This window comes from Pelobates fuscus, chromosome 13 (genome assembly GCF_036172605.1).
Source record: "Pelobates fuscus isolate aPelFus1 chromosome 13, aPelFus1.pri, whole genome shotgun sequence".
Taxonomy (NCBI): domain Eukaryota; kingdom Metazoa; phylum Chordata; class Amphibia; order Anura; family Pelobatidae; genus Pelobates; species Pelobates fuscus.
Window position 1 is genome coordinate 102,104,917 of NC_086329.1, and position 26,939 is coordinate 102,131,855.

General features: G+C 38.7%; 1 protein-coding gene and 1 long non-coding RNA gene across 2 annotated transcripts; both read right to left on the minus strand.

Annotated features, from left to right (window-relative positions):
• Positions 1-6,672: 6,672 nt before the first annotated feature.
• On the minus strand, positions 6,673-17,596 carry LOC134582986 (uncharacterized). Its single transcript, XR_010086296.1, has 4 exons — positions 17,508-17,596; positions 13,188-13,295; positions 10,636-10,722; positions 6,673-7,088 (listed from the first exon to the last, which is right to left on the minus strand). It is a non-coding gene; the product is annotated as an uncharacterized LOC134582986 (long non-coding RNA).
• Positions 17,597-18,033: 437 nt separating this feature from the next.
• LOC134582667 (SLAM family member 5-like) lies at positions 18,034-25,745 on the minus strand. Its single transcript, XM_063439319.1, has 6 exons — positions 25,687-25,745; positions 23,498-23,815; positions 21,195-21,452; positions 20,822-20,950; positions 19,618-19,646; positions 18,034-18,114 (listed from the first exon to the last, which is right to left on the minus strand). The coding sequence occupies exons 1-6, from the start codon at positions 25,742-25,744 to the stop codon at positions 18,034-18,036; spliced, it is 873 nt and encodes a 290-aa protein (XP_063295389.1). The 5' UTR covers position 25,745.
• Between the last annotated feature and the right edge of the window lie 1,194 nt (positions 25,746-26,939).

Consider the following 26,939-nt stretch of genomic DNA (forward strand, 5'->3'; position numbering starts at 1 on the left):
CCCACATTCACAGTTTATGAGTTGGATAATTTAAATTCAGGAATAAATAAAAGTTATTGAAAAAGATGATGAGTTTATTGCACAATAATGTGAACTTAGAGAAGATGTTTGGAAAGGGGGTTCCCTTCTAACATGCTAGAGAGGGATTTGCTCCATCTGTACTACCGGTGCTTTGGCAAGCATGGTTACTACGTCATCATTTGCATTAAAGACAAAATTGGAGAAAAATAAAATAAAAAAGGTAACATTTTTCATACTTTTGTTTATAATAAATTTGTTCACATTTAGTTCAGCTAAAGAAAACTGCATCACAATAAACACATTCATTTGTTCTAAATTTTGGATACAATTAATATGCACATATATATTATTTACTATGGAATTTGAGGAATTTGTGTTTTTGTGTTTAAATAACTTTTTATATATATATATTTGTAACATTTTGACATTTTTTTACCATTTGTTAACATTGTTTTTTTTATGTTATCAATGCATTTTCAAGGTCCATTGATTCCCTATTAGTAGGGTGTCCCTGCAGTTGGGTATCCCTGGAACATCATTAGAAAGGTAAACATAAATCCTTTGTCATAATTTGATTAAGCTAGGTTCATAGTTACATATCCATAAACTTTATAAGAAAATAAATTTTTAATGTTACGTTCCTGTGATTTGAAGCCTGTTAATGCAATCTAACTGAGATTAGAGAAGATGAATCTAAAAGGAGACGTAATGAGACATTTCCACAAACTCTTTTTTGATAGATCCTCTTTCTGTCTAAAGAGAATTCAAAGACAAATTATGTGGGTTTCTTCCTCAATCTTCAAATTGCTTGTAAACAAATGGAATTACCAAATATCACTTGCTGGGTGGACTGGGTAGAGGAACTAAGCTGCTGGACATGGAATTGCTGGTTGAGACGTGGTGACACATTTCCACCAACTCAGCCTCTTTTTTAAAAGATCCTCTTTCGTTTTCAAGATGATTAAAAAAAAAGTATTTGGGTTTCGTCATCAATCTCTTACACATCCTGTTGATGTAGTTTGTCTTTCTTTTAACTTTTTCTTTGTAATGGTATAATTGCAGCATGTTTCTTCATTGAACTAATTTCTTATTAATCAGTTAGTCTAGAATGCATTAATTATCGATCACTTGATATTAATCTTTCTACGTCTAGGATGTTTGATATAACTGTTTTAAATGTAAGGTTGCAATATGATCATTCTTTAGCCCGACAGTTTAAATATATTTGGATAAGATCATACAGGAACCACTGTATGTCATTTGTATATGTAGACTATGTATATTTGTATGTACATTTGTAATATGCTCAAAATATGAAAAATAAAAAACTATAATTGAAAAAAATAAAATAAATAAATAAAAATAAATATTGACCACTTCATACATTTTGTACACATAGCATTGCAAAATATTGCAAAGGGAAAAAAAAGTTAAAAAGCTGAAAAACTGTGGGACTGGTGATCAGCATAGCTGCCATGGAAGATGCTCCTATTCATTATGAATATTGCATGATAAACAAGAACAATTGACTTTTTAAAGAAAAACTTTATTATATTTAATTTTTTTTTAATTTTATTTGCAAAGTGCTTGTAAGGATGGGTTGATATGGGTACCACCAATCTGAAGGGAGAGCGAGAGAGGAGGATTAATTTAAGGAGGATAGACAAAAAGTTCTGTTTTGGAAAGATTCAGTTTCAGAAAGCGGGAGGACATCCAGTCAGAGATAGAATAGGTGACATATTGCAGGACATCAGGGGAGAGGTCTGGGAAGGAGAGATAAATCCAAATCCAAATGAGGTGATGGAATGAGGTAATGGAATCCAAATGAGGTAATAAGTTTGCCAAGAGAGGCAGTGTAAAGAGAAAATAGAAGGGGACCAAGGACAGAGCCTTGGGGGACTCCAACTGAGTCAGGACGAATGGTGGAGGTATCATTAGAAAAGGAGACACTGAATGTTGGGAGAGATGAGAGGAAAACCACGAGAGGACAGAGTCAAAGAGACCGGGTGATTGAAGAGTTCGGAGAAGGAGAACATGATCAACAGTGTCAAAGGCAGCAAAGAGGTCAAGAAGAATTAGTATGGAGTAGTGACCTTTGGATTTAATGTTGTTAGTGACTTTGATAAGGGCAGTCTCGGTAAGGTGGAGGGGACGGAAGCCAGACTGAAGAGGGTCAAGGAGAGAGTTGGAGTTAAGGAAGCAGGCCAGACGGGTGAACACTAGTCTTTCAAGAAGCTTTGAGGAAAAAGGGAGCAGGGATAGAGGACGATAGTTAAAAGGGGAGGATGGGTCGAGGCATGTTTTTTTTAAGATGGGTACTACAGTAGCATGTTTAAGGACAGCAGGGACAGTGCCAGAGAACAGTTGAAGATGTGTGTTAAGGAGGGCACAAGACAAGAGGAGAGAGATCTGATAAGGTGAGACGGGACAGGATCAAGCGGGCAAGTGGTAGGACGAGAGGAAAGGATAAGAGCAGCCACCTCTTGTTCAGTAGCCTGGGAGAAGGTCGGAAGGGTTGGAGAGGCATGATTCAGGTGAGGTTGAGAAAGTGAGGGGCACGGTGGTGAGAATTCTTCCCTTAGCTGTTCAATCTTGTCAGTAAAGTAGCATGCAAAGCTATCGGCTGTAAGGTTAGTTTGGAGGGTGGCCGGAACAACCCCCCCAAACGAACTCTTTCAGAATTAAATGAAATAAAATGTTTCTTTCTTCAGAAGTTCAGAGGATATAAAGAGTGCCTTATTCCTGATGTTGTTGAATGTCTTTTTAATATGTTATTTAAGAGTTTTGTGATTTTGTTTTTAAAGGTATTTCTCCCTGAAATCCAAAACCTGAGCAATGTGGAAAACATATGATGTGTCAGAATAAGTTTAACATATTTTTTTAGGGGTGCTGGGGGGTAGGGGTACTGTTGTGGGGGTAGGGGTACTTCTGGGGGGGGGGGGGTAGGGGAGCTGTGTGTCAGTATCCCCCCCCTCCCTCCTTCTTACCTTTAATGAAGTGGGGTGGGGGGCGGCGCAGCCATCCCTGGTGGTCCGGTGATGGTAAGCACTGCAGGGGGAGGGATCTGTGAATCCCCTGTCGTCCCGCGCGATGCTGTGTGGAGCGTTGCCATGGTAACGCTCGGCAACGCTCCACACAGCATCGCGCGGGAGGACAGGGAAGCTGCATCACAGATCCGACCTGGAAGCAGAGTAGGCGCCTGCCGTTTCGGGCAGGCAGGTGCCTACTCTGCATTAATGGCGGACCTATGGCCCCGTGCCAGCAGAAAGGGCCCGGCGTGCCACCTGTGGCACGCGTGCCATAGGTTCGCCATCACTGTTCTAGGTGTTCCCTTAACCATGGGCGTAGCAGGAGGGGAGGGGGGTGCGTGTATAATTGGCAATATGTGTGTGGTATCAAATTGTAGCTTTTGGGCAGTGCCCTGACATTCGGATGCCAGAGCACTTTGGTTATATGTGCATACTCCTTCCATATGTCAACCATTGAAACTTATATGTATACTTGTGAAAAGAGTAATGGAAATAAACATAACAAAACATGAGTTTGAGCCTCAGGATGTTGTTAAGTCCCTCTGTGTAGTCATGTTTCTGGGTGTAGGATCGAGTGGTCCATTGATATAGAGGGTACTGCTGTTCTGGCGTCCCATCTATTCGCTCCGGGGTGTTGATCTGGAGGGATCTTCGGGGCCGGAATACCAGGGCTTTAAATAAAGTAGGTGCCTCGGCTAGTGATGAGATTTTAAGTACAGTCTCGTTATGAGTGACCACTAGGCACCCTCGGGATCTCCAGTGGTATTCCACACCAGCTGTTCTCAGATGGCTTGTTACAGGTTGCAGGGATCGTCGCCATTGCAGCGTGGACCTAGTGAGGACCTGGTAGAAGGAGAGACTTGTCACTTCAAAAGATAGTGGCACCTTGCCTTGCAGCACTGACATCAGGAGTCCCTCCCCATAGTAGAGGCAGCTCTGCCTGCTGCCGGTAGACAGTAGATCCCATCTATGGTAAATTTCTTGTCATTAGTCGGGGGCAGTATGGAGGCTATTGGTCTCCTCATATAATGAAAGAGCTCGTCAGGCGTAATTGTATCAGGTACACCTCTGGTGGTTGCGCCGTCACCTGTCATCCAGAGCCAAATTGTGGAGTGAGAGAGCCTGTTGGTGTGCTTGCATAGTTAGGACTGTGGCTTGTAGGCAGTGGCGTACACACACTCCATGGTGCCCCTTTGCGAAACTGATCCGTGCCCCCGCCCCCTACCCTGACCCTCTCCCCCCTGACTGTGGGCCCCTCCCCCCCGACACATTCATACAGACACAAATACATACACACACCCTCGACAGACACATACATACATACACACATGCAGACACATACATACAGAGACACACACAGACACAAACACACACATACATACACAGACATACATACAGATACACACATACAGAGACAGACAGACACACACACACACACAAATACACATACAGAGACACAGACACACAATCATACACACATGCAGAGACACAGACACAAACATACATACAAAGACATACATACAGATACACACACACATAGAGAGACAAAGACACAGCCATACATACACACAGAGACACAGACACACACATACATACACACACATACAGAGACACAGACATACATACGGATACACACACACACACACACAGAGACAGACACACATACCCACATACAGAGACACAGACACACACATACACACATACAGAGACACAGACACACACATACCGAGACACATACACACACATGCACACATACAGAGACACATACACACACATACATACATACACATACAGAGACACAGACACAAACATACATACACAGACATACATACAGATACACAGAGAGACACAGACACACACATACATACACACATACAGAGACACAGAAATACACACATACAGAGACACAGACACACACATACATACACACATACAGAGACACAGACATACATACACACATACAGAGACAGAAATACACAAAATGTTTCCTACCATGTGTGACTTTCCCTGGGGTCCAGTGGTGGCTCAGCCTGATGGGAGTCAGAGTTCTCACTCTTACTCCCTTCTCCTTTCTGTTTCCTCCCGCGCGGGCTCTCAGTATGCTGGGAGGAGTGACGTGTGGTCACTTCCTCCCAGCAGTGATGATGTAAAGCGCCCAGCGCAGACCGGGCCCCCTTACAATCCATGTCCATCGGGTGGCCCTGACAGCATGGGCCACCCGATGGACCCCTTAACATGCGGTCTCGGCGGTTTGCTGCATGGGCCGGGGCCGCAAAGCGTGGCAGCTGCTACCCGGTTGCAGGGGGCCCCCTGGAGTGCCGCGCCCGGTCGCAGCTGCGACCCCTGCGACCGCGGTACGTACGCCGCTGCTTGTAGGTCTGAAAGTCCCAGTTCAATTGTAACTATGTCCTCTTCTGAGGCCTTCAGTGCAGCTCTGTGATCTGCCTTGTCCGCTATTTTGGCTGGTTGGTGTCTATGGATCCTGATGTTAGATCCAGAGGCGGCTTCTGTGATCGTCTGCCCATCTGTGCCAGGGTTGATTGGTGAGCGTCTGGGTAGTAGTCAGCCTCCCCCATGAGGCTGCAAGCTGTTCTGGCTCTGTAGGCCCCGGGCCTGTGCTTCTGCCTTTTTACCCTTGCGGGCTGAACGTATGGCATAGATCTCCTCTGGGGTGCTTACTCTGTGGGGTGCTAGCTGGTAGCAGGCTGAGAGAGGGGTTTAGCCTTTAAAAAAATCACTCTTTGCGCTGGAAAATGGCATCTGCTCCCGCTCGTGGTCAAGCACCGCCCCAGTTTAACATATTTTGTTACAGTTTAAGAAAGATAAAGGTAAAGGATTTCATTTTCTTTATTTCTCCCGTTGCTTCTCTCTATATTTTTACTTACAGATTCACAGCCCATAGAAGTAGGGTTTAGGCACAGAGATAAGAAGGCATTTGTTCTGCATGTCTTTTACCAGAGAATCCAACCTATGTGTGTCCCTCCTGCGTGAATTAAGAAACAGCCAGAATGATTTATTGCAAAGCTCTGGACAGGCAATCTTAGGATAGAGAACGAGAATGGATACGTTTTATTTATACAAAGCCGACATAAAGTGTTTGGGAGGATTAACCTGTTAAGCATGTGCTTACAAACAGGGGTATACAGGATAGGTGTATCTAACAGAAAGTTGCAAGTTTAACAGCCATTGAAGAAGATTGATGGTTTAAGCAAGAGACGGACTAATGGAAATAAATTAAAATATGACCTTTTATTTGTACTAAGGGATAAACACTTACTCGTATAATATGAGCTAGGCCAGATGGCTAGAAAACTGCTAAACTATATCTGTCATGACAGGTTCACTTTAATATTGCAGCCGTGTACAAAACGTGTACAAAAGATAATGAAGATACAAAAACAAACACAAACATAGTGCTACGTGCACTGTGACAGTTCTGGAAATCCACTCACATGACTTAGAGCAGGTATAATTGTTTTTTAAAAAGCCTCAAGCTTAATAAAAACAAAACAAAGAAACACAACAGAGCTACATTAACCCCTTAAGGACAGACGACGGATATATTCCGTCATGATTCACTTTTATTCCAGAAGTTGTGTCATTAAGGGGTTAAGAGGCTCTGTCCATCTTAGGACTACTTAGGTTTATTAAATGAGCACTCCAAGCACCATAATCACTACAGCCTGCCATAGTTAATTGATGCCTAGAGCAACTGGATAATTGTGGTTCTTCAGAACCATCTGCTGCAAAACTGTTAAAGGAAGACAGTGGTACCCAGACAGTATGCCAGTAGCATAACGGCCACTGCTTAAATACAGTCACTGTAGAAAGTGGCTAACTACTCTACAATATGTGAGTGACTTTCCAAAAATGTGATACAAATATCTTTATTGTGCTGTAACAATTCTGAATCTTGGCAGCTAGAGTTAAACCTCGTTGGACGTTTTGTTTTCTACATTTCACGTGTTGTTTGTTTCATTTCTGAGCAGAGCTGTACACTGTGCATGTATTTATCTCTTCTTTTATACGTCGCGGTTTCTATGTAAAAGGAAAAAATTTTCAATAAATTGCATATTTTACAAACCAAGAAATAAAAAATACTGTCAGTATTATTTGTATAAATAAAATAATATCTACCAAGTTATAATTTGACATTTTTTGGGGAGGGGCGAGGGCAGTGGGCAGGAAATATATACAGGTTTATGTGCTAAAGTGAGAATTCAAAGTGAATTTAAATTTTAGGTAAATGTAGCTGAAATGGAAAAAAATAACTAATTCAGCTATGATTTTTAGTTTACCTCCTTTGGCCCTTAATTTGAAATTCACTTTGAATTCTCACTTTAGTGAAAAGGCCTGTTAGGATCCAAACTATTATCATTAAGTGGGGTTTTCTCATCCCAGAGTGAAACTTCATTTAGTGGGGCTGTTGCTAGCTAGGGCACCGGCCAAGTAGACATTGAACATCTGAGCAGGCATGTTACATACTTGGAGCTAGTGAATAAAAACTAAAATTTCACACTAAATTACTAACGGGCTACTGCCCCCTAGCTATGAAAACCAGAAAAAGATTGGAGCTCAAATGAGTAAAGGTATTTATACCTGCTCAATACTCTATTTAGTTTTAGATCTGAGTAGGTGCAGCAATTCAAAGAAAATTCTTATTAATAAAATACCATTGGTATGAATATTAGTTCTCCATTTTTATTTCATGTAGTTTGTGCAACAAAATGTACTCCATAAAGTTTCACTTCATTTAGATGCTAAGAATGATTACCAGTCTATACGGGAAGCAATGTCTCTCCCAGAATCCATTAGTCACTTGTTTAACAGTGAGAACAAAAGATATTAGCATCTCGCAAGTGTACCTAAAATATCCGCTACTCACTCCTTTAAAACAGATAAGGAAGTTTCAATAGGTGATACAACTCCTACAGTCAAGCGGGGGGAGTATTGAGTAAACTCTATAATTTCCAGATAGCGATAAAGATTGCAAAAGTCATTGTTAAAAACTTTTATTTCATAAACATACTGTATGATTTAACTGTGTTTGCTGTATGTGAGTGTCATGTTCAAATGCAGATGTTCTTTTTACATTCTGTTGCCATTTTCAATAGGCTGTGCTGCTAATAATGCCTTCACCACCCTTACAAATACCTATAAGCATAGTATTTGACCATTTGAATGTATCAATTTTTGTCATACCTGCTTTTGCTTCTATACTAACATTTTAGACCCTGTGGGAAATATTGCAAGATAAAGGACACACTATACTATCTAAAGTTTTTCGTTCCCTAGACAGTTTTATAAAAGATAAATACATAAATGAAATATAAAATTGTGGTGAATGTACATCAGGGCCAGCCCAAGACATTGTGCCGCCTGGGTCGAAGGATGAAAAGCTGCCCCCTCAACACCCCAAATCTTGCACGCATTCAGGAGATGCAGTGTGTGTATTGTATGCAGTGTTTATGGTGAATGCATTATATGCATGTGTATTGTTAATGTGTGTGTGTGTGTGTGTGTGTATATAGTGAATGCAGTGTATGTGTGAATGCTGTGTAGTGGGTGCAATGTCTTTATAGTAGATGTTGTGTAGTGGAGGCATTGCCTGTGTGTGAAGTCTAGTAAATACAGTGTCTGTGTGTAGTGCATGCAGTGTGTGCAGTGTGTGCAATTGATGCAGTGTCTATGTGTAGTGCAATTAGTGTGTATAGTGGATGCAGTCTATGGGTGTAGTGCATGTAGTGTGTGCAGTGTGTGTAATGGATGTAGTGCCTGTGTGTAGTGCATGTAGTATTTGCAGTGTGTGTAGTGGATGCAGTGTATGTGTGTTGTGTATGTAGTGTTTGCAGTGGATGCAGTGTCTGTGTGTAGTGCATGTAATGTGAATAGTGGATGCAGTGTCTGTGTGTAGTGCATGAAGTGTGTGTAGTGGATGCAGGGTCTGTGTGTAGTGCATGTAGTGTGTAGTGCGTGTAGTGGATGCAGGAAGGATTACTTTACTGAGAGGGTAGTGGATGCATGGAATAGCCTTCCAGCTGAAGTGGTAGAGGCTAACACAGTGAAGAAGCTGTAGCATGCGTGGGATAGGCATACGGCCAGGGACTAATGATAATATCTAGAAAATTGAGCAGACTCGATGGGCCAAATGGTAGTGCATGTAGTGTGTGAAGTGTATGCAGTGTCTGTGTGTTGTGCATGTAGTGTGTAGTGGATGCAGTGTCTGTGTGAGTGCATGTAGTGTGTAGTGCATGTAGTGTGTGTAGTGGAGCAGTGTATGTGTGTAGCGCATGTATTGTGTTTAGTGCATGTAGTGTGTGTAGTGGATGCATTGTCTATGTGTAGTGCATGTAGTGTGTTCAGTGCATGTATTATGCATAGTGGATGCAATATCTTTGTGTAGAGCATGTAGTGTGTGTAGTGCATATAGTGTGTGTAGTGGATGCAGTGTCTGTGTGAGTGCATGTAGTTTGTAGTGCATGTAGTGTGTGCAGTGGAGCAGTGTATGTGTGTAGTGCATGTAGTGTGTTTAGTGCATGTAGTGTGTGTAGTGGATGCATTGTCTGTGTGTAGTGCATGTAGTATGTGCAGTGCATGTAGTATGTGTAGTGGATGCAGTGTCTGTGTGTAGTACATGTAGTCTGTGTAGTGCATGTAGTATGTGTAGTGGATGCAGTAGCTGTGTGTAGAGCATGTAGTGTGTGTGTAGTGCATGTAGTGTGTGTAGTGGATGCAGTTTCTGTGTGTAGTGCATGTAGTTTGTGTAGAGGCCTTTGAGAGGTGATCAGTTTTTTTAAATGTATGTTTAAGTGTATTTCCATCTCCCTGCCTCTTACCTGTGGCCAGGGAGGGGGAGACTAGTTTCCATGGTGGTCCAGTGGCACATTTTGCTGTGTCCTGTGTTTGTGTGCTGTTACCATGGCAACCTGTGGCAATGTCCATGCGGTTTGCAAGAGAAGCCGATCTGAAGCTGCAAAGGGGGAAGATCAGACATCTGGGCCCCATCCCAGCAGGACAAGGTAGCGGGGGACCAGAACTGCATATATATACAAGTATTATGGTAATCGCTATATATATATGCATAGGCGCCCAGGCTCCACAGCAGGCACTTTACTGTGTACAAATGTTTAGGTTTCTATAAAAAGCAAACTGTGCTCATAGTTGCTGTTTTATGAAACGATTATGTGCTATGGTTCGGAGACAGGCTGGATGTGTTGTGAAAAAGTGAGGCCTGAATAAAAAGTAATCCAAATGCAGCAAACGTGCTTCCATTGGAATAACGGGTGTTCCACTGACCCTCAGGGAGAGTAACAACGGCGGGGGCGTAGTCGAAGGAAGATTGAAGAGAAGTTCTATTTTGGAAACATTGAGTTTTAGGAAACAGCTATCATCCATTTAGACTCCAAGATGGCAGGACATGAGATCTGGGACAGATTGATTAATCTGTGTGTGGTCTACATATATTTGATACTGCAATCTAAATACCTCTCAGTTTTCTGAACATTCTTTTTTTTTCATCATTTAGCTTCTCTCTGATTGTGTCTGAGTCTGGTGTAGTATTAATGCTATCATTTTTGTAACTTACCTTAGGACATTTCACCACACCATATACAGTCGCGTGATTTGGCCATTTATTCAGTTCGTGTGGGTACACACATTCTCTCGTTTTTTTCTGTACGGTTATATAAAAATAATAATAAAACATAGAAATGTGCAAGGAACAATTTATTACATAGCTAAATCAGAAAAATGCTGCATATAAATAATATTAAAAGTAAGAAATCTTATATTTCACAAAATAAATGTAATGTGTTCGATCTTATGCTTGTTGGCATCTGTTGTAATAATTGTTACATAGACACCCTTGATAAAGGCTAGCAGGAGGAGCCAAAACGTTGGGGGGTGTGGCGGAACCCGCCTCGCCACTGGGCATTGGAGAGGCCTGGCTGCCCGCCTCCTACCTGCTGACTGTGGCCCCTGGTAAATTTGTACCTTTGAATGCAATATTCGGGCACGTGGTATTTTATATTGCTGCTACTGGCCCTTTAAGGGCCATCCGTGGACATATTATGACTTTTAGGAACAATGCCCCTTTAAGACTGTGTAGCAGATTGCATTCAGGCTGTCTTTAATATTATGTGTTCGGTAAACTGTTTTATGTGTATGCAGCATTTGGCTGATTGTTCGGTAGAATCGCTACATTCATTATATTGAGTGAAACTACCGAACAACCAGACCACCCAGGATTAAAGTGTGCCTCCAATTACCATTCGCAACAATGTTGCAAACGGGTAATTCGCAATGTGTGTAATGTGTGGTTTTGTCCTCTGGGTGGCCGCCATTCGGGAAACGAACACGTGGCGGCGGCCATCTTAAACTCCCGAACAGCTGTGTTTTGCCGTCGAGTGTCTGGAACTAAAATCGGACACTCGACTAGGCAAACACCGCTGAGACCTCCAGACTTCCATGAATTTGTGTAGAAACTACCGAATGGCCCGCCGTTCGGTAGAAAGAACCCCACGAACAAGGGAATTCATTCAAATCCTCCCCTCGCTCTATAACCCAGGCAATTCGTATGTTTTCATTCACTTTTCTGTGACCGACCGCAGGGCTAAAGTATATGGAACTATTTTCGGATACTTTGCCTGTGCGGTCGGTCAAAACTTTAAACAGCCTTAACTCCCGAACCCTTGGTCTGATCTGGGTGATTTTTGAGTATGTTGCTCACCCAGATCAGGGCTATCAGGGGATACCATTTTACCTACCATATTTGGGGTACATCTAAAACATGGGGGAAATTGTGGACTGTTTAATTATGTTAACAGATAAGTTAGTGGGAGGAGATGGGTGGGAGGTAACTGGTACATTATTGGCTGTTGTACTAATTATTGTGGATCCCTCCCTTGCATGGGAGAATGTCTTAAAAGGAGGTTGTGTGAATAAATCTGGAGATTCTGCTTAACCCTCAAAACGAAGTGTCGTCTCGTTATTGGGGGAATTGGATTGTATGCTGACTGCCAGGAGTGTAAGCTGTTCGTATGTTTTTTCCTGTTCGGCTGTTTCCAGTGTTCGTGTGTTTCCTGGTCGGGAGTTGGAGGATTCGTGTAGTTTGGAGTTCGGGAGAGTGGTGATTGCAGTAGCTGTCTGGGCATCCAAAAGGGGAATATCGCCTAAACAGCTTTTAACCTCTTGGGAGCGAAACGGTCCGTTACAGGGGGTTTGTTTATTTGACTCGTGTTTCTGCACGATTAGGCTTGTGAATTGCGGTAAATATCTATTATTGTTTATTATTTGTAGCCTATATTGTGTCACTGACTGCTGTATTAGTATTGTTTGCTTACTAGTGATTTAATAAATATAGATAAAGACTTCTTATGGTTTTTTGGTGTGCATTCTTTTTGGATTTAATTATTGGTTATTTTGGTATCTGGGGGAGTACCATTATTGAATAGCACCCTAGCAATTGTTTATTATTAATGTCTATACTATTGAGTATTCAATCTATATTTTGTATATTATATGTTATAATTGTTACATACACAGGGTTATTTACTGAAAAATGAATTCAAGGTAAATTCTAAGCTAATTTTACATTTGAACCCAAAATAGTTGAACTAAAAGCATAGCTGGCTTACAGAATATTTACAGTTTCCCTATTTTGACCTTAAATTAGAAATTCCCTTTGAATTCTCACTGGTTTACATATTTCATTCACCCTGGCATTTTAAAATCCATTTTTTTTTTCTTTTAATCATTATCACGTAACAAAAACAAAAATGCAACTTAAAAGCGTTGAATATGTTGAGTAAAACAAAGATAAAAAAATAATAAAATAAATTTTTATTCCCGAATGTAACACTACAAACTGTGAAAAATCCCAAAGAAAATAAATAGTTAGAGAAGGAAATGGATCGAATGATCCATTATTTTCTAATAATAGTTTTACTTTATATGATTTATGGTAACATGTATATATATTTTTTTTTACTATTTAAAAAATATATAGTTCTGAATGACTGCATCGAGCCACAACAACTTTTTATTTTTATTTTTTTTCCGAATTGTCTTCTTTTTCAACATTTATTCGAATTTGTACATGACAAAGTTAGGATTAATTTGATAATCTTAATATTTTACCTCGGGGCTCTCAGCTGAGCTATATATTGTGTTCATTGCAGTTCTGATAAGCTCTGGTCTTGAATCCAGTTTGTATTTATCTACATAGGTTGTAGCGGATTTCTTTACCTGAAGGTTTACATGAAATAAATAGCAATCAGCAAGATTTACCAATTTACCGATGGTTTAATTTCTTAAAGATTATGAACACTCCTACATTATTAAGACATAGTAGCTATCCTGTGTGATCAGACCAGGTGGGCTAACCTATGCTCACCACGTGTATCAATGTGCCTTGACCCCGACGCCAGTTCACTAGTTGTCCTTCTTTGCACCACTTTTGGTAGATATTGATCACTGCATACCAGGAAAACTCCACAAGACTTGCCATTTTAGTGATGTTCTGACCCAGTCGTCAGAGTCCAAAACAGGTAATTCAAGAACTAGCTATTCCCTTAGTGCCTTATATATCCCACCCCTTGACATATATTATATATATATATATATATATTTATTAAACAGAATTTGCAGCCTTGCACTCCTACTAAAAAGGATAAATACCTGGCGCTTCAGTAACACAATATATAACGTACAAAAATACCAGCACTCGGGGATTCCAAAAAAAATGTTTTTCTTTACTCAAGAAAATCCAAAATATCGACATTTTAGTTCATAACATGAACTTTCATCAGAACAGCATGAAAGTCTTGATGAAAGTTCATTTTATGAACTGAAACGTCGATATTTTGAATTGTCTTGAGTAAAGAAGAATCCTATAGTGCTGGTATTTTTCTACTTTATATATATATGTATTATCAAGGTTATTCATTTCACCAGTGGTTTTCATGTTGTGGCTGAGCAGTGTAAGAGCTTAAATTTATTTTATTTGACATCTAAGGTATTTTTTTTTTAATCCTTTATTAAGACTGCCCATGAAATACAGAATCGCAGACAGCATACAATTGGTAGGGAAGCAGAAATTGTCAATAACAACGTACCAGGGCTGACATTTTATATATATATATATATTTTTTTTGTATATTCAAGTACCACAATACTCCACAGAGCCCCAGGCAAGAGAATTAAACCATACCACAAAACTTTAACCAGAAAACCCAGAAGACGTTCTTAGAGGTGTTTTGCTTGTGTGCAGAAGATACATAAATCAGAGTTAAATCTGTAATATCCAAATTACCATTCATATAATTAAATTCAGTACTCTCTGTTCTGGGGGAGAGTGCCAGGTGACAATATGATTAATTTGGCCCTATAGGCAATATAGAAAAAAAAGTGAGGAACCCGAGTCCCCTGCTGAATTTGGTCTATATAGGATACAGCAAGCAAACCTTTGACTTTTGTCTTGCCAAATTAAATTGTCTATGGCCACCTAAAATGGGCTAAAGCTTTCCTAGTAACTGGGAGAGGAAGAGACTGAAATTAAAACAATATTGTAGGAGAAATATTTATCTTTATCCAGGGACGACACTACCATTAGGCAAATAAGGCATTAGCCTAGGGTGCTGACCTGTTGGGGTCACACACCGAGAGGTTTCCTAGTGGGCTTCCCTGCTGCAATCTGGGGCAGGTGTGCTGGGCGAGCGGCTCCTTAGCAGGGTTTGGAGACAGTCTGGATGTGTTGAGAAAAAGTGAGGCCTGAATAAAAAGTAACACAAAAGCAGCAAACTTGATTCCATTGGAATAACGGGTGTTCCATTGACCCGCAGGGAGAGTTATAATGGAGGGGGCATAGTTGAAAGAAGCTTGAAGAGAAGTTCTATTTTTGAAACATGGAACGCACCCATTCATCTGCTGGGCTCGTCTCCTCACCTCCCGATAAGAACACTCTGCTTGCTGCAGGCAGGGGGAACCGGAACATGACTTGGTATCCCGGCTGCCCACTGTCTGTGAAGACCAGAAACACCCTGTTTCGGCTCCCCTGCTCCCCAGCAGAAACAAGAACACTCCCTGCAGGCTGAAGGAGGGTCCCCTTCTCCATTCACATCACCTAGGCCCATCTGGAGGTAAGGGGAACTGATTATTTTGTACATGATTGTACATTGGTGTGTGTACTGAATTGCTGTGTGTGTAAATAAAGTGTGATTTTATGTAAAAGTGGTGTGAGTTTGTGTTTGAGTAATAGTGTGTGTTAGTGACAGTGTGTGAGTGACACTGTGGGTGTCAGTGTGAGTTTGTGTTTTGGTGCTAGTGTCTAAGTGACTCTGTATGTATGTCAGTAAGTTTGTGTGTGTTAGTAAGAGTGTGTAAGTGACACTATGTATGTCAGTGAGAGTGTCAGTGACAGTGTGTGCATGTCAGTGAGAGTGTGTGTGCTAGTGTGTTTGGGACCATGTAAAGAGATCCTTATATATTAAATTATATATATAATATATATTAACATAAATCTATATTTAACCGAAAAAAAGTTTACTTAAAGTTCACTGTAACATAGATTAAATCCCACCATTATTATAAATTAAATCCCACCAAATGCATTGATGTGTGTACTAGGCAGTATAAGTGTATTGATTTATATTAGGCAGTATGTGTGTATGGATATAAATTAGGCAGTATGTGTGTATGGACATGTGTATTGGGCAGTACGTGTCTATTGATGTATGCACTAGGCACTATGTGTGTATGGATGTAAGTATTGGGCAGTATAAATGTATGTATTAGACAGTGGATGTATGTATTGGGAAGTGTGTGTGGATTTCTGTGTTAGGCTATGTGCGTATGGTTGATTGTATGTAATAGGCAGTATGGATGGATGGATTCATGTATTAGGCAGTGTGTGTATATGGGTTCAGATACTGGATTAGTGTGTCTGTATTGGGCATGGTGTCTTTTTCTTTCCCTAAATTTCTGCTCACCGTGTCTCTCTCCTAAAATGTCTCCCAGTCTCCGTTTTCTAAATACCCCAACAGTCTCTCTATCCTTTCTCTAAATATCTTCCCAGGCTGTTTCCGTTCTTTCAATTTTTTACAGGTGCTCCTGTTTTCCCTTAATTATTATTATTTGTATAGCGCCAACAAGTTCCACAGTGCTGTACAATGGGTGGACTAACAAACATGTAATTGTAACGAGTCAAGTTGGACGCACAGGAGCAGAGGGGTTGAGGGCCCTGCGTGTGTCTCCTTCCCTAAAGGTCTCTTCACTGCAATTCAGAATTTAGTGACTAAATCTCTAAAGGAATGTAGTTGCATTTATGAGGGGGGGTGGCAAAATGGATTATTGCCAAGTATCCTTGCACCGGCCCTGTCTCTACCACAAGGCATGCGACCTATCCAAGGACAGTTTTATCAATCCAGTTATCTGTATGACTTGTTCGAGCAACACTACTTTTTGTTTTCAGTTTTCTAAATGTTCCTTTTGTTCATTATTTATTAGAGTTCCTACAGTTGTAATCCAAATTATTCAACCCCCATTGAAAATCAGGTCCATTGTCAAAATTTGCAGACTTTCAGCAGTTTCAAATGAAAAAAAATCAAACAAAAGCAATTGATAAGTGGTTTCCCAAAAATCAACAGAAAAAGAAAGCCGAGCCACCACCATGCTTAACTGTAGGCAGAGTGTTCATTTCAGCATATGTTTCATTCTTCTTCCTTCAGACAGGCCACTGATCCACAGGGCCAAAAAAGTTCCAATTTTGTTTCATCGCTCCACAGAACAGAATCCCAAAACATCTATGGCTTATTTATATGATTTTGAGCATATTGGAGCAGTGTTTTCTTTTGGGTCAGTATTGGTGTAAGTCTTGGAGTTCTGACATGGACACCTTTAGTACTTACTTACTTTACTGTGCTCACTGAGACTTCAGTGCCTTTTGACACCAAGTCTTGCTGCAGGTCTTTTGTAGTCACTAGAGTGTTTCTCACAACCTGCCTTCTCAGAAATCTGGTTGCAGCCATTGATAGCTTCCTTTTTCTGACCCACCCAGGTACTGTAAGCACTGTTCTTTCAACTTCTGACTTAAGTACTATGCTTCCAATGTTGTTTTTAGGAACACTCAGTGCCTTCACTATCTTTTTGTATCCTGTTCCTTGTTTATGATCTCGTCTCTTAACTTTGTGGACCATTCTTTATGACTTATCCATCTTTGTAACATGCAGTCAAATGTGACACTCAACAAACCCCTAACTGGTTCAGGTATTTTGAGTGTCCTAGCTTAAGCACACCTGGTGCAAGTAACAAAGTCCTTGGTTAGTTGCAACAGGTGTGAATAAGACACACCTGTTTTGCATATTTGTGCTGTTGTGAGGGATTCAAATCAGGGATTGAATAATTTTTATTACGACGGTGTATATCAGACTTAGCTTTAGATCTATAATCACAATATTTTACCTTGGGGCTCTCAACTGCGCTATATACTGTGTTTACTGCAGTTCTCGTAAACTCTGGTCCTGAGTCCAGCTGATATGCATTTACACGTTCTGCGGCTGAGTTCGGCACCTGAAAAGTTACATAGAAGTACATAACAATTAGTAAGAAATACTTACCACAGTGTAAACTTGGCCTCAATGGTTTAATTTCTTAAAGGTTGTAAACACCCCTAAATTCTTATTACACTTTTCCTAAGAAATACACACAAAAATGGGCAACCTAACGATTCAATAACAATGTACAAGGGCTGGCAGCCTGGACAGGGTAAAAAAAGGAAGATACTACATCAAGATAACTGTGGTATGTTCAAGTACTGCAATATACTCCACAGAGCCCAAGGCAAGAGAATTAAATCAACACCACCAAACTCTACCCAGACGATCCCGGAGACATACTTTTAATAGAGGTGTCTTGCCTTCGCGCAGAAGATACACAATTCAGAGTTAAATCTGTTATGTTCTAAGAACCTTCTGTATATTCAAATTCCTTACTTCTGTACAAGCAGTAGTACAAGGAAAAGCAGTAACAAACATTGTGTCATGGTCAAAAAGGTAAAAAAGTAACATACCTTAAAGAGAAAAGAAAGAAATTGGAAAAAAAAAAAGGAGGTAGAGATTGCAAAGGGAGAAGATACTAGAAAAATGGGAGATGAAACAGAAGGGCCACTGCATCAGGGAGGGAGACAATGTAGGAAACTCAATGTTTACAGGGGCATACTCACTATCAAATTCATCCCACAAGGATCATGTCTTTAAAAATGTGGGTGGTGAGTCCATGAGGATGTTATCACTGATTTTGTGGATGACAGCCTCGAGAGGGAGAGTGGTATCCTTTAACTAAAACTGAGCAAGGACTCTGTGAGCTGCAAGCATTATTCCATTTAAGGGCTTCATCTCATGAGCACGGTGTCTTAAAAACAGGGTCATATGGGCAGGGGTGGCAGCCAAGAAAATTTTAACTGAGGAAGCATCCCAGATACAAAGGGAATATAGAGGTCTGCAAAGCAAAAATACCCAGAGATCCAAGGGGACAGGTTTCTGGAGAATACAAGAGGCAAGAGCCCAGGACACATCCACCACGTTTGGTGATAGGCATCTGTGTGTCTCCAATAGACATCAGAGTCACTCTTCTTTAAAAAAGAAATGCAAATAAATGTGGATGGAAAATGATAAGAGACTCACTCTCTGAAATGGGAGTGGTCCCACTTGGTGTGGTCTGATCCCTGACCAAAGAGCACGAAAATCACTAAATAAATAGGTAGCTCTCAACCTGGGTTGAACATTTAAAATCTGGGGTTCCCTAAGTTTATTTCCAAGCCCTGATGAAGGAGCATAGACTCTGCACCGAAACACACGTTGGGCATTTTGCTATTGTACACTTTATTACACATTACGCACCTCTATGCATTTCTTTCTCCCCCTTACATATTATTATTACTAATACTATCCCCATCATTGAATATTGCTGGCTACATTTCCCCCTTCTGGATATTTTGGGGCATTACACCTTACTTAGGGATACATTATAATGATACATGTTAAAGGTGATACCAATGTCCAGAGATTAATAAAGACTTATAGGACTTATCCTTTACGTGAGTCTATTAGAGCTATAATAGGGGTGGGGACTAGCAGAACAGCAAAATTAGTTATTTGCACAAACTAACTTATGTATTTGTAGGTCTGTTTCTTAGCCAGCTATCTATTTATTTAGTGAATTCAGAGAGGGAGTCTCTTATCTTTTTCTATTTTTTTAAGTACTAGACATTAACGTTAAACCCTGGGGCAAAATCCTTATTAACACCTCCCATTCTGAAATATTATGCACAAGCCGTCTAACCCCTGTCACCTGGTTTCATCTTAAACAGTAAACACATTTTGACCTCACACGACCAGCTTATACCCAACAGTTACTGTGAGCCACGCATAATTTATATATATGCTGTATGTGCTCTATATACCATCTGTATCCAGGAGAAAATATTTCATAAAATATTTATGTTTGTTGAGTATATTGTTTCTTTATCAAATCAATCTATCAATCAATCAATATATAAATAATTATAACAAACCTCGGATTTATCTTCTTCTTTTATTGCTCCTGAAATAAAAATAAATAAATAAATAAATATTCCAAAAACACATTTCTGTTTGTATTATATAAAAAATATATATATATATTATTATGTTTAGCTACGGGTAGATATTATAGATAGATTTTGATAGATGGATGGACAGACAGACAGAGTTGCCGTACAATTAACATGAATGAAATCAATGAACACAACATTGTAGAGTCTAAATTGAAAAAAAGTCTCCACTCTTTCTAAGATGGGATTTAAAAAAAACAAAACAAACAAAAAAAAAAAACTTGTATATTCCAGGGTAAATCTTAAATATATCTTTTTTTTTTTAATGAATAAATCCATATATTTCTTGGAGAAGACATGAAAAGAACAAAGCAAGCAGTATAGAAACTGAAAAAAATACAAGCTGAAATGATTCAAACTGTATCTGAGTTGCCACTAGGCACAGAAACTCAGCCACTTCTCCCATAAGAAAACATAAAAAAAAAAAAAAAAATTTAACTTCTAAATATTTGCTATTTGATTCCTTTAGAATACATGTATTAAGTTTAATCACACGTTTGATTAGCAATAATAATTCTAAACAAAATATACTATAACATACAGTTTTGTTGGAGAAATTACAAAATAAATGGAGCCCTATAGAGGAAAGTAAAACGTAAATAGTGATAATGTATATAACTAAACTATATATAATAATAATAATAATAATAATAATAATAAATAACTATAAAAATAATAAATGTGAAATGTTTAGAATTTTATTACAATTGATTGCTCTGAGCTACAAAAACAATGTACATGTTACAAATATTATAATGCTAGATAAATAATTAGCAAAATTAGCCACTTGAGATTTTTGATTTAGAAAAAAATCTAAACTTTTTTCACAAATAATAAAAGTAAAGACAAACACAAAACATTATACGTTTTTGAAATGAATTCCAATTAAGCAAAAACTTTAATAGTGCTGTAACATTTTATGAGATTCACATGCACGTCTACTGTCGTCTCTGCAAACGTGAGTTCAGAATTTGTTCCTGAATTAGTTCTTTCGTTTTTGTAGCCGGACATCTTGTTATAGACAAAGTTTCGAACTCATAAATCAGGTCGGAAAAAAAACTGCAACACGCATTCACATGTAGACTATATAAAGATCTCTCAATAGAAATGCACAATGGATACATACTCTTTCGTCTGTTCAAGCGACAAGTGATGATCAACGCAAACGATACCACACACAGTATAACCGGTATAGGAATGTAAATATAAATATCATAATTTAAAGCATCTCTAGGAAGAGGCAATGATTCTTCTTCTGCAAAAAAAAATAAAATGGAAACAATATTGTTTATATCACAAGATTAGAAAGTAAATCCTCAGATATTTTATTTGATATTCAGCAACATCTCTGGCAGATAGCTGAAAATGCAAAAATGAAGAAATTCAAAAGTAACTAATTTTATTATTTGTTTTTGAACGTGCATTTTTTTTTTTAAATCAGCCCACAGAGACCTATTAAGTAATAATTTCAACCTGTCATGTATATATATATGTATTACCTTTCTCACAGTATTCCGAGAGGTTGACGGTTTTGAAGATGGCGCTGACTGGGTTCTGCGCAGTGCAGTTATAGATGGTATTTGTAACAATGGAAGCAAAATGAAGAAATCCGTTCGTCACATTTTTTTCATTACCATCCGAGCTGCTCCAGGCGGTGGTCACATCAGTTCTGTTTGTTGCACAAAGCAAAATGCCTCCACAGGTTCCATTTCCCGTCATATTGACCAGAATCTCTATATCTCCGTCTGATAATTTTTCTAGGCCAAAGTATAGATATTTATAAAATATTAACAAAGAAGCGGATTTAGTTGCACAAACATGGAGGCTTCAGATTCACTGAAAAAGACGCTAATGTCATGACAAAACGTTTTAATGAATAAATTGCTCAATTAATATAATGCTCATACCCTAACTCACTTTTAATACCTAATTTCAATTATGGGCTATGGTTACCAAAACTTTTTGTGCAATATAAAGGGACAATCTGAGCATCATAGCCACTACAGTGAGCTGTAGTGGTTATGGTGCAATGATTCCTTGGCACCCTCAGTAAGAGTCAAACCATTGGCATGACAGTTATGTTAATGTTTATCAGTGATGATGCTAATTGACTGCAATTTTACCAACAAAAATTGCGTACTAATGAGTGTTGGAAAATGTTACTGTAGATCCTCTAAACGTGGGTGTCAGTGTAAAAAGAAAAAACATTATCAGAACTGGACATTTTATTTACCATGACATTTTTTTATTAAAGTTTATGTTACTTAGTTAAAGCAGTTTAATTTTGGAATAAAGTGGATTTAATGTCAACATTTAGCACTTTGCGCTTTGACTCAGTAATAATTTGTCTGGATAAGGATTACTAGGACTTCTGAGAGGTCCTTCATATTTTTTTGAGTGAGCTTTCACCCTTGTCTCAGGGGGATCATGCAGTATTTTAAGAACCGCCACATGGGGCCAGCCTTCCTCTAGTAGTGAACCCATAGTATCAAAGTGTTACAATTTGAGTTGTGCAAAAACTTATACAGCCAGAAGATGGTGCTCGATGTTCATCAAGTCAGTACAAAAAAAAAATAGATAAAAGTGCAGATATTTTTACAATAATTAAATGAATAATAGTGCAGATCTTATAATAGTTGCAGTAATGAATGAATAAAATAAACAATAAAAAAACCTGCAACTTCCTGAGAAAGCCGGGCTGTACCAAAGAAACACACAGAAGTAACACGTAGTGGGCGGAGCTTGTGAAGCCACGAGATACGATCGACATTTATTGCCTTTGAGATACTTCACTTTACCAACTTCAGGGAAGCGATTGTACTGAGAGCATGGGATACCAGAACTTCTCTATTTAAGAGGGTTTAGTGAGTAGCGGCTGGATGTTCCGCATATACTCACATATGAACGCTGTAAGCGGCAGTGGATCATTCTGATAATTTGTTTTATATGTGTGTCATATAATGAAACTATTTTTGTTTATTTCAGCTTTCTGACACTAAGGGATACTTTCTTGCAATTTGTCATGGTGTAGCAAGAGGCGCTCAGGATGCGGGGCAAAAGAGCTAGGGAATCAAGGCGTCTTACATAAAGCTAATCCAATGGGTCAATGGCCCAGTTGAGATGGCATGGTCTCATAAGCAAGAAGGCAAGCAAAGTGTCAAGGTGCCAATATACAAGCACCCAAAAAAACAAAAACAAAAAGGTTTTCCACATTTTATAAAAGTGCTGAGTTAAGAGAAATCTGAACATTTATAATGGTGCCAAAATGCACCCGTCCAGCTGTTCTTCATACAGTTGAGAGAGGACTTCCTGATTAATATATGGCCCAGAACAAAACAGAAGCCATCGCTTCTCATTAAATGCTTCTCTACGAGCGATTGCCGTGCTTGTACTCTGAATCACTTTTATGTTCTCTGAGAAGCATAAGATTAACCAGGAGATCATCCGTATCAGAGCTGGATTAAGGTTTCCTCGGGCATGGGCATGGTGTCAGATGGGAGCCTCCTCCTAGAGCCCTGGGTTCATTTAACGTGAGTGATGTATGTGTGTGTTGTGCTCAGTAGGGACATCTGTTACATGTAGATTTTCAGCAGTGTAAATTTCAGAGAAATTACTGTTTACCTTTAAATCTCCATGTTCCATAAATTATCATCCTATAGGCATTTGGAAATCAGAACCGTGAATATAGTAATCATTTCATTGAAAATCAGTGACAAATTACAAAATCTTTCCCTGTTAAAGCTAGCCAAATTCTATCTATGACTTATTAATAACTTCTGTAAGATGGGTTTCAGTAACTTACTAAACACTCGGAGATCATAGAGTTGTCCACATTGTTTTTTTCTTGTGTTGATATTCGCTTTATAATCTCCCTGGTCTCTAATGGTTAGTTTAGTAACATTTAAAGACCCATTTGCTGTTCCATACAGTCTGCCTTTATACTGGTTATATCGAATATCTACATATCCTCCTGGTTTTGTGGTAGCAAAATGGTATAATTCTTTAACAGCCACCCAAGTGATGTCTCTGATCTCAGTTTGATTCACGGGTAGAATGACATCTGCTCCCGCAGCACCAAAAACTGTCCTTTTTTCACCACAGATCTCTACACACAAAATACCTAATACACAATGTAAAGAGATAATAGTTAAAGCCAAAACAAATGCACGTGACTTGATGGTTAACAGAATACATTTGTGGAAGTTACATTTAAATAGTAAGCAGATACAACCATAATGTGAGGTTTTCTCTGATCACCACATCAAAACTAAATAATACAGTGGTCAAAAAGCAAAACGTATAAGTGAAGTCCTATATTCAACACTCACAATTTTGGGAAAATAGACTTAGCATAATCCATGAAAAAGGAAGAAAAGAATAAAGGTAATAGTGCAGCAAACTCAACTATGGTGAGAAAAACACATGAAGTACGAGCATAAGACACTCACATTTGATGGAGTCTAAGAGAGATTGGCTCTAACCATATGGGCATCGGTGTCTTTAAGGTTAAACACAACCCATAACCAATGTTCTCAGTACAGAGTAAGAAAGAAAAGCTAAAATAGTGTAGTATTTTTAGTATATTTGCAGTAAAAGTAAAAAAAAAGTTGTCCTGTTCTCAGTGTCAAAGTGAGTTCAACACAATTGGAGTGTTTCTTATGTTTTCCTTTGGATCTACATGCTAAGATCGCTAGATAAAGGATATGTGTAGTCTTAAAGATACCGATGTTCGTATGGTTAGAGGCAATCTCCCTTCCATCAAATGTGAGTTTTATTTTAACACTCTATGAGTTTTTCTCACCAGAGTTTGCTACGCTATTATTTTTACTCTTTTCCTCTTTTTTTTATCGGCTGTGACGAGTCTACCTACCCAAAAGGGTGAGTGTTAAAAATTTTGCAATTACTTATCCAGTTTGGTTTCTGCCCACTTTGGCTTGATTGTATTATTCAAATGTTAATAGTTATTTCTTTTTTTTTTATTATTGTATAATACATCAGTGTTATCAACACCCACAGCACATATCCAGACCACAATCCAAAGAATCTAAATTTTCAATATAATCATTTAATTCATACTTTTAAACCAACATTGCAGATAACAGACTGATATATGTACAGTTTTATATATATATATATATATATATATATATATATATATATATATATATATATATATATATATATATATATATATCAATTCTATACATTCCCTACTTTACATGTCTATGCTTATACTATAGAAGGAATTTGGTAAAATATATGGATATGACCTAAAAGAAAAAAAATGCAGTTAAATACATTATATTAATTTATATTAAGTTCCATTGTGTTTTGGGTTTAGCTGGGGACAAGCAGATCCATATAAGAGAAGGAGTAGAACATTTTGTTCCAACTCGACTATTTCAGAATTTTAAGCACCCATTTCTTTTGTGTCTTCATTCCTTGCCTTTTTTTAGATTGTAAGCTCGTTAGAGCAGCATCCTCATCAACCTATTATTCCTGTCAAAATGTGTAATAGTTTATCTCATTTGTTGTTAAATTCCCCCTTTTCTAATAACTGCGGAATAAGTGTGTGCTATATAAATTCCAATAATAATTATAATAATAAAAATAACAACAGATTCTACTATTATCTTACATGAATACTATTCAGATTATTCTACGCACGTCAGAAAAAAGAGCATTTAAAATATTTCACACTGGAGAAATATAGCTGCAATATATTAAGCAGGTAAATAAAAAATGTGTTCTTATAGGGAATATCCTTAACTTGATTTTAAACAATATATATAGCCGTATAACAGTTAAGTGATTACAAAAAGTTCAGAAACTAATTTAGTTATACATGCTGATTTTCTCAACATAAGCAGAGCCTTATCTATCTGTCCACCCATCGACCCATCTCTACTTTACTTAAAATTTGAATATCATCTCTTGTTAAGACATTCACCTTGTCTACATATAGAGTTAAAATGTTGTTTCAAAACTTACCTCGAAGGTAAAGCCCTAGTAAAATCTGAAAAAGATGAGTGACCCTTATTCTAGTCATGTTATATCTTCTTTCCCCCATTAAGTGGCCACTTCACATCCTTTCTTTAAACTTTTATAACCACATTGTCCTGTTAACAGGAAACAATCATGATGTCAGACGAATGCAAAACAAGATACCAGTTAGCCAAAAGAATGAAGGTATTTTTTTTTAATTTATACTGGTCCATGTAAGTAGAAACTAAAAGTGAGAACTTTTGAGATTATTCAGACCCTTAAAGGTACACTATAGCGTTAGGAATATAAAAATGCATTCCTAATGCTATATTATCCTATTAATGGCTAGGTGCCCCTTCCCCCATCTGTGAAGAGTAAAACAGAAGTTTTACTTACCCTTCCCCCATACAGCTCTTGTCTCTGTGCTTCCATCCCACCTCCTTTGCTGAGATCATTGAGATAATTGATCTCAGCCAATCCAATGCTTCGCATTGGGTGGTCTGTGTGCATGCGCAGCAAACAAAACCTCACTGTGCTACTCAGAATGTCTCTATGAGATCATCTGATAGAAATTACTGGGCTATTTGCTTGCCTATTTCTGCGTAAGCACCTCTAGAGGCCACTCTGTTGATGGAACCTCATGTCTGCCACTACGTATAGGCACCAACACCAGTTTACCTCAATTCAGTGGTCTGAATGCCATGTCCCTGTGTTTTAATTCTGCAGGGGTTAAATGCCTCTAGTTTCTGTAATACTGACAGCCACTACAGGTGCTTCCACAGACATAGCTGAGTCTTATAGACCATCTGACACAGGTTAGGTAGGTTCATTTTGATCATTAGATAGATGTTTTTAAATAGCCATGAAATATGTTTTCTAAACGAAGAGAGACACTGAATAGCCATGTTCATCGATTGTCTTCAAAGACAGTTTGAATTCAAGCTCCTGCAATTATTCCCAGGAATTTCAATGTTGTTTTTTGTCTTTTTGTCAAAGAGCCTGGAAGTGGCTCTATTGCAAGTGAGTGCTAATATCAATTCACAAAAATTATAAATAATGCAACATTATCACACTGTTGGGACTTTTATTGTATATATCACTGTATGAACAAGTCATAGATCGTTGAGTTTGATTTATTATAACACCAGTGATCTGAAAACTGAACGCTGATCTGGGCTGCCTAATGCTGAATCTGAGCAGAAAATTTAATTTTCCACCAGAATGCACTGTCTTGGTAGGGATGTCGGTTTGCCGGGACA